At 34.1% G+C, this 14,198-nt stretch overlaps 1 protein-coding gene across 1 annotated transcript; it reads left to right on the forward strand.

The window, feature by feature from the left end:
• The first annotated feature begins 6,902 nt into the window (after positions 1-6,902).
• Positions 6,903-12,642, forward strand: LOC128557283 (gelsolin-related protein of 125 kDa-like). Its single transcript, XM_053544510.1, has 6 exons — positions 6,903-7,207; positions 8,450-8,681; positions 9,916-10,808; positions 11,122-11,320; positions 11,869-11,949; positions 12,631-12,642. Exons 2-6 carry the CDS (start codon positions 8,517-8,519, stop codon positions 12,640-12,642), a joined length of 1,350 nt encoding a protein of 449 aa, XP_053400485.1. The 5' UTR covers positions 6,903-7,207; positions 8,450-8,516.
• Positions 12,643-14,198: the final 1,556 nt, after the last annotated feature.

Raw genomic sequence — 14,198 nt, forward strand, 5'->3', positions numbered from 1 at the left:
GTAGTAGTGACTGATCCTGGGTATCAGATAGCTCTGGAAAAATAGCCAAGGACCATTTCGCGGTAATATTTAATTCACTTGCCGCGAACCCCCCCCCCCCCCCCCCCCCCCCCTCCGGTAAAGAGAACTGTGACATACAGGAAACTCCGTTCGATTTGATACTTTCAAAGCTGATATTCTATCATCCGATCTTTTTAATTTGTCACAGAGTATATTAGATGCAGAAACTCTCGTCTCATTATACAACAGTGAACTTTCAGCTTTAATTGACAATCATGCGCCTTTGTGTTCAAAAACCATCACATTAAGACCATCTTGTCCCTGGTTCTCGGAGGAGCTCCATGACGCCAAACATTTGAAACGTAAACTAGAACGTAAATGGCAGACTTCAGGACTCGCCGTTTACCATTTAATGTATAGGAACCAATGCGCAATCGTTAACAAAATGTTAAAAAAGGCCAGAACTGATTTTTACTCAGAGAAAATAGAATCAAGTGAACGAGACCAAAAAAGCTTGTTCAAAATAACGAAACATTTATTGAACGGTCCAAGTGAAGCGGCACTTCCATCAGGCAAGAACCAAGAAATACTAGCACAGGAGTTCAGCGATTTCTTCATAGATAAAATAGAAAAAAATCAGAACTAATATTGCATCCCAGGATCAGAATGAATCATTTACTCCAGAAGACGGACGCATATCACTATGTGATACCGCGCGTTTGACTAGTTTCAGTCCAGCAACAGAGGAGGAGGTGAAAAAGCTTGTTCAAAAGTCAGCTAATAAGTCATGTGAATTAGACCCTCTTCCTACATGGCTCTTGAAATCTTGTATAAACGAACTTCTCCCAATATTGACGAAAATTGTTAACATCTCTCTAGAAAGTGCAATCGTGCCAGAATCATTTAAAAAATCACGAATAAGACCATTGTTAAAAAAGCCAAGTCTTTACCAAAACACACTCAAGAATTACAGGCCTGTTTCCAATCTGCCATTCCTCTCAAAAATCCTTGAAAAAGTGGTAAATAGAAGAATGGAGGAACATTTGACAAACAATCAATTACATGAAATAAACCAGTCAGCATACAGAAAATTTCATTCAACTGAAACCGCATTGTTAAAAGTTCAGAATGACATTCTCGAATCCCTTGACAAAGGTGACGTCACAGTATTTGTGGTGTTGGACCTGTCGGCTGCATTCGACACCATTGACCATAACACCCTGCTTCACAGACTCGAATTTAATTTTGGATTCGCCGATAAACCCCTTCAGTGGGTGACATCAAATCTAACAGACCGCTACCAAACAGTATGCATCGATGGCAAACTCTCTGAACCAGTCCTTATGAAATTCAGTGTTCCTCAAGGATCTGTTCTAGGTCCAAAATTCTACACGATGTACACAAAGCCAGTCGGGTCCATCTGTAGAAACCACGGTCTAAACCACCACTTTTATGCAGACGACTCCCAACTCTATCTATCGTTTAAACCACTTGACCAAGCATCAAAGGCAGCCACAATCACACGAGTTGAACAATGCCTAAAAGAAATCATCTCATGGATGAATTCAAACATGTTAAAATTGAATGCAGACAAAACTGAAGTAATTCTTTTTTCGAGTCAAAAACACTCCAAACATGTTGAAAATCTAGAATTGAAAGTTGGCGAATCGAGCATAAGACCATCAAAAACTGTTCGAAACCATGGTGCTACGCTTGATTCGAACATGCACATGGACCATCATGTTAATTCTGTGACTCGAACATGCTACGGCCAAATACGACACGTTGGTCATATTCGACCATATTTGACAACTGAAGCCACAAAAACCCTGATAAACTCGCTTGTGACCTCACGATTAGATTTCTGCAATGCTCTTTTGTACGGCGTGCCAAAAGCTACAACGAGCAAACTGCAAAATGTCCAAAACACAGCTGCACGTCTTATTACGAAAACAACCCGTTTTGAACATATAACACCAATCCTTAAAGATCTTCATTGGCTTCAAATACAAGATAGAATCAAATACAAAATTCTCATTCAAACATTCAAGGCCTTGCATGGACAGTCGCCGGTGTATATGAGAGACTTACTGGAGGTGTACGTGCCAACTAGAAATCTGAGGTCAGCAAATGCAGCAACAACCCTTGTGCCATAAAAAAAGTCGACTGGTTACCTACGGGGATAGAAGTTTCAGGGTTGCCGCCGCAAAACTATGCAACTCTCTCCCTGACAATCTCAGACAAGATTCATCACTTAATTCATTCAAAAGAGCTCTCAAAACACACCTTTTCAAAATTTCCTACAACACATAGATACCAACTGTGACTGTTTCTACTCATAATAAATATGCCATTGTTATTTTTGTAATACAGAACTACAGCAAGTCATTCGTCGCTGACGAAGATCTCTCAACTGTACAATTCATCATGTAATTAACTAAATTGACAATCCATCTTTTATTTCATCATGTCATATTTTAAGGTTTATGACGTTCTATGTGTGTGTTTTTCGCAAGACTTGAGTTTCACTTGAAATGTGTGGTATTTCTATCTAAAACAGTACATGATGGCACCATTTACCGGGAGGCTGAACCACTATATGCAGCCCGTCTGGGCGTACCAGATGTTTAAAGCACTGGTATTGGCAATAGGGATAAAACGACCTCGGGGGTGGGGGGTGTGGTCATGGCTGTTTGTTACAATAAGGCTGTAAATATTATCATTGTTCATTTATGATATTGTTGTAATAACTATTATTTTTTATTATTATGTATAACGCCATTGAAAATATCATTTATAAAAAGGCGTTTAATCAAATTGTTCAGTTTCAGTTTTGTGATTGCATATGTCATGTTTTGTTATTTTCCTACATATCTGCGATGTGTCATATGTTTAATTGTAAAGCGCCTTTGAACGTATATTACATATGAAAAGGGCGCTCAACAAATCTGGTATAATAATAATAATAATAAATATCAACCACTCTTGACAGCTCATTCCTGATAGAATCCGTCGCTGTGAGAGTATGAGAAAATAGAAGCCAGTCTCTCTTAATGCTGAGCGCAAACAAGGGAGCTACTGGTACCATTGTTCACGTCTTTGGTATCACGCGTAGATCAAACTCACAACATTCCGCTCTTGTAGCGGACGCTTTACCAGTTGGCTATCGAGGCGGTTAATGATAATTACAATCAGAATTGAAAAAAAAATCATTTGTTATGATTCATGTATACTTCATATGCATTGATTACTTTCAAAGAAGAAAACAGGACTTGACAAAGCATATAACCTACACTATGTAATGAAAAACATTGCTGCCAATGTCAAGCTGTAGTTACATACTCTTCACTGGCTTAAATGTAATACCCATTGTATGTATTTTTATTAAAAGGGCAACATTAACATTTTTATATTTAAAGAACAAAAACAAAAAATAATGACAGAACTGTTGACATTTGAAATAATTCCATACAATGCCTATATATCTGTTTGATACGTGTGGAACTTTTAAACACAGGCAAATATCTCTTAAATAGGCACTGATAGGATAGACAATATGTTGATTTACAAAGATCATATGAACCGTTTCATTTATATCTACATTGTAGAAAATATTCTATTTGCAAAAACTTTACCGACATTGTAAGTCTTCAATAGACTCCCATTTTGAATACTTAAAAATCCAGAATATTTCAATCCGTATTAGACTAGCAATTAAATAAATTGAAGAACACACGACTCTGTCTAGTTCATTTGCAAAATTGTCTGAAGATATTCAGGAGTTTATTAAATTCTATATTGCAAGAAAATTCCTGAACTGCTTCGAGCAGCAATAACTCAATTTATAGAAGAAAGACACTATATTTAAAAGACTATTCAGGCTAGAAAATACTATAAAATGATAAAAAAAGTATTTCGTTAAGGAGGTAGGTTACCTTCATATTTGTATGTGCGCATGTCCAACCGGAAGCTACCGTGACGATTTACGACGACGTTGACGACAAATTAAATATGTTTCTATATTCATTCTCCTGAAAACAAATCATGAACCTGCCTCCGATCTGATACTTTATGGTTTAATAATGCAGAAATAATGAATCAATTGCCGCAGAAACGCTTCAAAACAATGTTGCCTTAAAATGACGTCATTGACGTCATGACGTTACGTGTCAGTTACCGCGCAAAATTAATAGCTTTTATCTTGAAAGTACGTAATTCTGTGCATTTTCTTTATTTTAACTATCTTCAAATAACAAATATTTACTGAAATATTTGTTATGAATCTTTTGCTCTGAATAATCATCAATATTTTGCTTCTTTTATGTAGTTATATTGAAACGTTATGCGGATTGTAAGAAAATGGATGATGGTAACCAATGTTATTTGGAATATAGTTGGATGAAAGGTTACTTGTAACGGCCATTTTCAAATAAAGAATCTAGCAGTTTGATTTGTAATACCTATTTTTCAGGTTTCGTTGATAATTTGTTACTTATATACTAAAAATAAGATCTAAAACTGTTCAAATTTCAGTAGAAAAATGTGGTTCCTTAAATCTGATTGATGTTACCATGGAAACGAAGCCCGTGACCTATGTATCTAAATGTAAAATTCAAAAGCGTTGACACTGGTCTATTTAAGAAACACAACTTCGGCTTTTTATTTTCATTTCAACAATATCCATTAGAATAATATCAGCATGCTGAACGATTTTTCCATGAAAAATGCCAGGCGAGGGGTACTGTCGTATGTATTCTAAGCTGTGAAATTTGTTTGAACCAATGCAAATAACAAGAAAATATAACTTACGTTAGAAATAATATGTTTTAAAGCTACATTAACTAGAAAGATAATCTTATTCAATATTTTTTTTATAAGAAATTACGACAAAAAGCAAGATATAAGCTATTTTAAACATCTCTGTTGCCATGGTTACTGTAAACATTAAGAAAAATAGGGTACCATGTAAAGTGCATGGTATTTTGCTTGTAATATTTCCCAAATATTCCATGTCAGTCATTAACAGAATGCCACTTAAGCCGTCGAAAACCCCTATTTTTATACATAGTTGTTTAAAAATGAGAGAAAATGCGTTACCATGGAAACACGAGCCCCGCGACATATGCATTTAAAGCTTATGTTAGAAAGCTAACGTGCATACTAGTAAAATTATCAATTATGCAGACTTCTACGGATATCAATGAAACTAAAATACACTGAAAAGTGTTAAATATCCGTATTTTCCTTCTTCTTTTAATATGAAATACCTTTAGAGGGTCATGTTCTTCAAACCTAGATAAAATTGAATTTGAAGGGACAGAGACAAAACGAAATTGAGATTGTAGCAGGTAAAACTTCATATTACACGAAATACAAATAAATGCTGCGGTTAAACTAACTTGAATTTACCCTTGTAACAAGGTAACCTACCTCCTTAAGCAAAACCCTTATGTCAACAATAAATCGGACGAATAAATCGGACGATTAAAATGTTTGCATAACAATAATACATTGTAAAGTTTGCATTTGGATAATTTCACTGTAAGATCTTTAACGTTTAGGCCATTACAGTTTACATGATTATATTGAAAGTCTAAATGTTAAACGAATTACCATATTGTGTAGTACTTCATTTTAGATAAAAATAAAAATAAAAGTTACTTGTGTAGTTCGTTTTTTTTTTTCTGTCGTGGATGTCATACATCCTACTCCTTGCTGATTTTACTTTTTTAATGGCAACCTTTATTTCCTGTCGGACGTACATGTAATAATATCTTATAAGCGTTAACTGTGTAAATAGACAAAAACTACCGGGCTAATATAGTTAATTAGTTTTTAAAAATGAAGCAAATAAGATGTTTTTGCATTCGTACCTTTATTCCTAAAAAAACATACTGTGTGCAATTATTTGTACAAGTGTTTAAGAAAACAAAACAAACACAAAAAATAAAGCACGAAACAAATAAGCACTAAAGAAATATTATGTAGTAATGGAGCATTTGTTTTCGTCGGGTTACCAAATTATGTCCGAAAAGGTAAAAGGGTAACGTTTTTCCACTAAGTGAATTCAATTTGATATGTTCTTCGCCAATGCAAAGAATCAGTCATCTTCTTATTAGTTCTTATTAGTTCCAAATGTCCAATTTCCTCTATCCGTTTATGGATCGCGTATACCAATTTCATTCTCTGTCGTCGATTCGGCGCCTTTGTATTTAGTAATATCTAAACAGTAACATATCATTAACAATCATACAAAAGTAATTTCATACGAATTTCTATTTATGCCGCTATGCCTCTACAGATTTGTCGCCAGAAGATTCGAATCACAATTTCGCGAATATGTGAAAGCCCAAGTCGATTGCGATTGTCTATATAGCCAATTAAGCGATTAAAATTTTCATCCTATTATCTCATTTATCTGTATATTTTACTTATAAAAGTTACTGCGTTCGGATGCGGCAAACCTTCGTCTCTATAACTCTAAGGATCCATAACGTTAACAAAGAAACGTTTTATATTTTGCACAAACTGATGCACTAAAAACTTATGTACTACATGAACGGAGCTGAAGCTTACATTTCAATCACTACACTTTGTCATATTTGAAAACGTATTTAAATCCAAATCAAAATACATAGTTTGGTTTACAAACTTCAAAGTTTGATTTATGAAATACATAGTGTAACGTTATATAATGCAGAGTAAACATGTGGAATATATTTATACTAAATAAGTATATTCTGACATTATTTTGTAGCTATTGAAGATAATTTTGGTAACCACCATTTACTGTCAAATCGATATAAGTTTTTCAATAAAACGGGTTGACGGGACTGGGTACGAGATTTATTCCTTCATGCGTTGACGCTAATATCGTAAGAAAACTTATATAATTTGTGCCCCACATAACATGAACCGGCGATTTGAAACTCTATATGTTCCAGTGCATTCGTATTGATAATGTAGACTCGTTTCTTTATGTATAATGTAAAGACTTTATTTGTTCGGTGCACGAAGATCACTCATTTTAAATGATTTCTATCTTTGTTAATGTTCAAATATCCAGGTTGTAAAATATTTAAATTGTGCCTATTGATTTGTGTAACGATTAACCTATATTGATAATTCAAGGTGCTTAACATTTTTAAAACTTAAAATATAAATAATTGTGTAATACCCGAGCTAGGACTCATTGCTTGCAACATAGGTAAGTGTTTTCAATAATCATTCTTATTTGGAATTTATTTCTACTAGATATGTAAAATAAAAGTTAGGTAAATATAACACTTGTTAAGATCAGACTTAAGAAGTCACAAAATGAATTATGAAAGTTATGTACGAAATATTCTACTGTGTAAATAAACATCAAAAACGTTCAGACTCGTGTTGTGTTACAATACAATAAACATTAACATGTATAAGGAAGGCGTGTGGAGTTAGGGCGTCGCTCGTATGTTTTGGACGAACAAATAAAATTATGTTTTGTTGACCTTACTAATAGATTGTAGAGCAACCATCTATTATAAACTGATAATTTGTTCACTTGGATCGTAGATCAACCATTTTATATACCTCTAAAATAGAATAGGTTGAGCTGATTTATAGAATCGCAGATCAACCATCTAATAAACTTTGAAAATTGATTCACTTGGATATTAGATCATAGCTTAACCATCTTAAACACATCGGTAATTGGTTAACCTTGGTCGTAGATCGTGGATGTACGAATAATGTCAGCCTAATGTAAATGTATACTGGATGGTTGATTCACGTTGTACAAGCCAGGTCAACCAATTATAAACGTACTTTTTTACTGACTACGTTGTACGAGTCTAGACAACCAATTCTAAATTTTCTTATTTTATTTACCAATGTACGACATACAAGCTATGCGCCAACTTCACCATTTAATACGTAAGTGACTTTGTTGGAGAGAAACTCATTTCCATTTAGTAATCTTTCAGGTAAATTCATGCAGAAACCTATTTGAACGATTTTGCGCTTCAGCTGAACTAAATTGTATACATAACATTGACCCTTGATGCATATGGACAGAGACAATGTCATACTGAATCTACAAATATACATTACAATTTTTTAAAATTTGATTTGATTTGATATATTGATCAGTCAAGTCATCAGGGCACACGTCATGTAAGCATTCATATTAATAAAAATGTAATGGCAGCACATATTAACTTAATGGATCTTAAAATCAATGCAAAGTCACAGTTTTGCGTACCTCGCTAAAGATATCAATGCTAGCACAGTTAAAGCATAATGGAGATCATTGTTCATCCTGCCGTTTTAACATCTGCTGCTTTGAGATAGCAAAATTATATATAGTTACTTAAAAAGGAAACGATACCATCGGTATTTATATTATTTTTGAACCTGAAATTTTACATGAAGATTTACTTTTGCAGATGGTTTATTTCTTTCTTTTTAGACCAAAAAGCCGAATATCCGAAACGTTACTGTTTGATATTTTAATAAGGAAAGGCACTTAACACAAGATGGCGGATTCTGAAGGCGCTAAAGACGGCCTTGAAGAAAAAGCGAAGGAGCCACAAGCAGATTCGGCCGATGTATCTGAGAATTTAAGAATGAAGTTAACGACAATGAATAACGAACTTCAAGATACTTTAAAAATAGTCGACAGCTACAAAGAAGACAAACGTGTAAGATATTTTATTTGTAAGATATTAAAGAAGTTCGTTAGGCATGGAAGTACAAGAGTTCTATAGTTATAGTAACTGCTCATTATCTGAATTATTGAAAGCTGTCAGTTAAAAAAAAACATACATAGCAGTATTGGATAGTGTAATCAAATTTGTCAGTGGTTATTGACTGGTTTCACAGGCAGAAGATCTTGGGTTCAAAACTAGCTTTGTTGTAAAATACTGATAGTTCTTTTTTATAATGCTTTTGAATTGATGTACAGTGCTGGCGGGTGACCGCTTATCCAGGCAAAGCCTTTGCAAATGACATTATTTCATCCAGACGTGTAAAAAAGTAACAATCTTATTTTGTTCAAAGTATCACTTTACATATACCAAACGCAGCCACACAGGGCGCGAAATTCATCCTCTACTAGTACAGACACAGATCGATCTGACCAGAGGGACAGAGTGAGACAAAGTCCCCAAAACAAATAAAAAGAACCTTTAAGATACAGACTTATCCGGCAAACTTAGACTAGCTCTATGCAAATAGACAATCTGGTTCTTAAACGTGCCCGGTGTATAGCACCAATACACGCAAAGCTGTTTTTCCCGGGAAGAACCAGTACAGGGCTTTGAGTTATGTGGGAGACACTTAAGAGCATCTCAGAAATTTCCAGTGTCTGGATCGGGATTTGAACCCCGAACCTCTGGATTGACAGTGAAGCGTGTTACCACTAGACCTCCGGCCCGCCTATAACTTTTTTAAATATTTGTTTTGGGTTTAACGCTGTTTTTCAACAGTATTTCAATTAATCTAACTTGTGTTCCTGGCTTCTGAACCAGTGCTAATGGTCTCCTTGCAAGTAACTGTCATTTTTTTACGTAAATCAGATGTAAAACAGGAATGATTTAAGATACAGTTTCTGATATTCTGATATCAAATTGTCATTGAGAACACACTCTCCTTGTCCGGGAATAAAGCGGTTTCACTATAAAGCTTAGTAGGCGGGCTTCTATTTTTTATATAAATTTCATTATTGAAAGCGTAAACCTTTAAAACCTCTATGGTACTGTAAAAGTTATATAATTTTTATAATTTTGAGCAATATTTTATACAGGAAAGCATAATACCTATATTCATTGTATTCTATTTGAATGAACGGAATACCTTAGAAAAAAATCAAAGCTATTTAAGTTTATTTTTCCACCACATTAGTAACTCTAACGAATAATTATTCTCCTTGTGTAGATTGCGATCAATACTAAAAATGAACTTGATGAAACAAAGAAAAAGATCTCGGTCCTTCAGACACGACTTTCGGAGTCAGAGTCTAACTGTAGACGTTATCGAAATGAAAGAAACAATTTAAGACAAGATATCGCAAAACTCATTCAGGAAAGGAAACAAATGATATCCTACGAAGAAGACGTACAACATCTAAAACGAGAAATTGAAATGCAGAAAAATAGGTACGATCGCAATGGTAGAGAGTGGAAAAATAAGCAGACAGAGATGGAAAATAGATATGACGAAATCATCAATGAACAAAAACAGAAAATTGTGTCTGCTGAACAGGAAGTACAACGACTAACGAAAGAGCTGGACATGCAGAAAAATGCCCATGAGCAAGACAAATGTATATCGGAAAGCAAACAAAAGGAATCCGAAGAAACAAATCAAGGTGATGATAAACAAGACAATAATGAAGTTGAGCAGAATGAAGATGTCCTAGAGGGACGAAACGGGAAGATCAAAAGGAATAAGCTAAAGGGTATTTCAGAAACGAGCAAATATGGTTACATAGGAAAAAGTGATCTTAATGAAAGTTTCGAAGAGGGTAATAAACACTTTAGTGATGACAACAATGACGGACCGAAATCTGAGGTAACTAATCAAGGTACAGGAGAACAACAGAAAAATAAACCCGAGCAGATTGAGGAAGTCATAGAGAAGCGAGACGTCAAAATCATTACTCATGAGAATGTCACTGAAGACAGAAAATATGATGATATAGATGGAAAAGAAGTAACAGAAAGGTTTGAAGGCAGTACAACACAGATAAATGATGAAAATACTGGCAAACCCGAATCTGAGTTTGTATCAGAAGAACCCCAGACGACATTTGAAGACTCAGAAACAATGTATGTATCTCAAAACACATTATTATATTCTTTAAAACTTTCAAGGGAACATATTCATTTTGTTTGGATGTAAGCGAACGTCTCATTTTCAAATTGCAGTAACTACATCAATGTGAATAGACTTAAATAGCTCGTATATAGATGTAAATTTCGATTCTTGATGAATGACTCTCTGAAAATCTGAACACTTGATTATAAAGTAAGAATTTTAACTACCTTTACTTGAAAAGCGATTATACTCTAATAGCTAATGGTAACAAGATTAGATTTAATTACCGACTTCTAAAAAGAATGTATATTTATTTTTTTTCAGAAAAAGAACCAAAGAGAAAGACAAGATAAACGATGCTAGTACTGATACCACAGATCCGTGCGATACAGTTTTACCGAAAGACTTGGGGTTACGATATGAACAGCTGTATAAAACTCAGTGGGCCGATGCTTTTGAAAACATCAGACAACATTTTAACAGCGAGGAAGAAACGATCGAGGCTCTTTTAGAGATACTTGAGGTTGGTCAATAAAAAAATAACCTATATAAAATATTTCAGGTAACATAAACATAAGATTACTAAACGTATTGATTGTTAAAGAAGTAACTGCTTAATATATATATATATTTTAAAACGATGAAGAAATTCTATAAATAACACCGATTTTACTGACTTGTAAATTATTATGCCTAATCACGTACTGTAAGGTGCATATATATATATATTATTTTAACTGCTAACATTTCAATGATTTATTGAAAAACAACTTTTGCACTTATATTATGTGACAATTTAATGAATAAGTCTATAAATCTATAACCTTATCAATTCGGATTATTTTTCAATATTTTGTGTCATTTATTTTCAGATTTATTTTAATGTTTTACATGTTCAAATCTTCAACTTGTTTTAAGGAGATACGGTACATACACTGATACCTTTCTTACTTTTTGATAAGTTCTTTAAATTAGCATTTAAATGATACTGTCGTAAAGCATTGTATTTAACATTTGTCTAGCTACTGCATTGTTAGTTAATACAACACTAATTTTAATTCTAATTTTCAGGATATAATGAACTTCTGCAAAAGCAAAGCACGAGAACAAATCGATGATCTTTACAGAGTACTGACATTTTCAGCTGATCAAGTAAGATACCATTGTGCATGTATAAATGATCCACATCAAACATTGTTGCGTATAAAGTTAACTTAAAATGATAACTAGACCACAATATGCCTTATTATGTGGATGTTGGAGACAAATTGATTTACCCAATGAAATGTATGTCTGTCTATCTGTCTCTGGTCTTGTCCGCGCTGTAAGTCGAACATTTCTCATCTGATCTTCACCAAACTTGAACAAAATGTGTTTACCAATAAGTTCTCGGCCACGTTCGATATCTAGCCAAATCGGCTAAGGCACTTCAGAATTATGGCCCTTGAATTACCGAAAATCGCTCTGTACACACTTGTCCGCATTCCAAGTCGAACGTTTTTCATCCGATGAACAAAATGTGTTTGCCAATAAGTCTTTGGCCAAGTTCGATAAGTAGCCTAATTCGCCCCGGCACTTCGGAATTATGGCCCTTGAATTACCGAAAATTACTATGCCAGTGATACATGTATTGGTGCATGGTTGACTCAGATATATAACTATTCAGATGATTAGGCAGTTGTCAGATACATAGCAGCTCTAGTTGTAAATTATTTTACATTCAATAATACTTAACGTCGTAATAATTGGTAAAGGAAGTCTATGTTTTGTTTAATATTCTTTTAGTCCATATTATTATATGAAATTCTGAATATGTCCTGATTATTTTTAAAGGATGGTCATTAAATTGCATTTCGTACGGTATATCAAAACATTTATTTTGCAATAAGACATAATTAAGAAACATATATATTAAATATGAATTGGTGCCAAATCAAATTATTAAAATCGAAATACTCTGTCTTATAGGAAGGCGGCAATGTCACAGACAAGATAACCAAGCACTTGAAGGAATGTATGAGAGAACTCTCCTGTTTAGCAAAAGAGTATCTTTACGGGGTAAATAGTTTTTGGTCAGCCTTTTTTCGTTTAGATTTTGTAATTGTCTTTGCATCTATCTTACGCTCGGAGAGTGTGATGGTTTCATTGCTAAGTTGTTAAAATCATTGACTTATGTTGGGTACGAATCAGCCCTTCTCGGATTGTCAATAGAGCAAGGCATCCATGTGGTCACGAACGCCTGTGGTTCTACCGGATGCTTTATGTGGTTCAAATGACATCCGAAGACAACTAGTGTCTTCTTTTATTGTTATAAAAGAACGTATTGTCCAACATTGTCTCGGATTGGCTAAATCCAGTAATGAAACCTTCACATTACGATAAAACACTGTGAAAAAAAAATTCATGGGCATGAAATTTGTTGTTTCTTATTTTGTCCAAAATGGCTTTTTCATGAGGATATGACTTCGAGGAGATAAAATTAAGTACACATTTATTTATTCGTTGAGTTTTAGTTAAATTAATAGATTAAACAAAGCACGAAATGCTAGCTTTTTATGCGCAGCGAATGGCAAAGTGGATATGGTAATTATCTCCGCGAGTCCGTCCGTCTGTCTGTCATTCATGGCTTTATAGTTTTGTTTTTTTAGACATAACACTTGTGTCTGCATAACTCTTAGCCTATTTAAAGTATGTTGTTTGAACTTCAGATATTGTTAGAGGCTAATTAAAGAAAGTGAAGTGCAGTATAAAATCTGATATCACTAAGACTTCAAACAAGACTCCGCACAGTCTGGTCAGGATCCATGCTGTTCGCTAACGGTTTCTCTTATTGCAAAAAGCTTTGAAAGAGAACAGAATGGATTCTCAGGCTGGTCTTGATCCATGCTGGTCGCAAACGCACTATGTTGTTTTTCTCATGTCGTGGCTCATTTGCTGCTTACTGATTTAGTCATCTCCCTTTTCTTGATTTAATAAAAACAACTTCTGCCCGGAAGATAGCTCCGAAACTTTTAAAGGTTGTTTTATTAAACCTTAACACGATAACTGAGGCTATTATATGGATGTTTTAGACTGGTCCTCTGTCAGGTTTCATTACATTTCAGTTATATCCATTAAGTTTACAAAAGAAATCAAGCCGAACACTTCAATATCTTATGGACATTGAGGATTTTGTGAAGGAGAGTTTTGAGCTCCTCTGGCTAATGGTAGTAAGTATACATTCGTTACGACTTAAAAATTATTTTTTATATTTTGATAGTGGTTCTACGAGATAGATTTAAAATTTCCTGTACATTAAAAGACTTACTGAAAGTCATAGAACTTTTAGTCGTAAAGTGGCATAAGACATTCAGTCAGCTAAAAATTAGTAAATCAGTTTTGATAGTTTTAATTATTCGTAG

Source organism: Mercenaria mercenaria, chromosome 5, assembly GCF_021730395.1.
Source record: "Mercenaria mercenaria strain notata chromosome 5, MADL_Memer_1, whole genome shotgun sequence".
In the NCBI taxonomy this organism is placed as follows: Eukaryota; Metazoa; Mollusca; class Bivalvia; order Venerida; family Veneridae; genus Mercenaria; species Mercenaria mercenaria.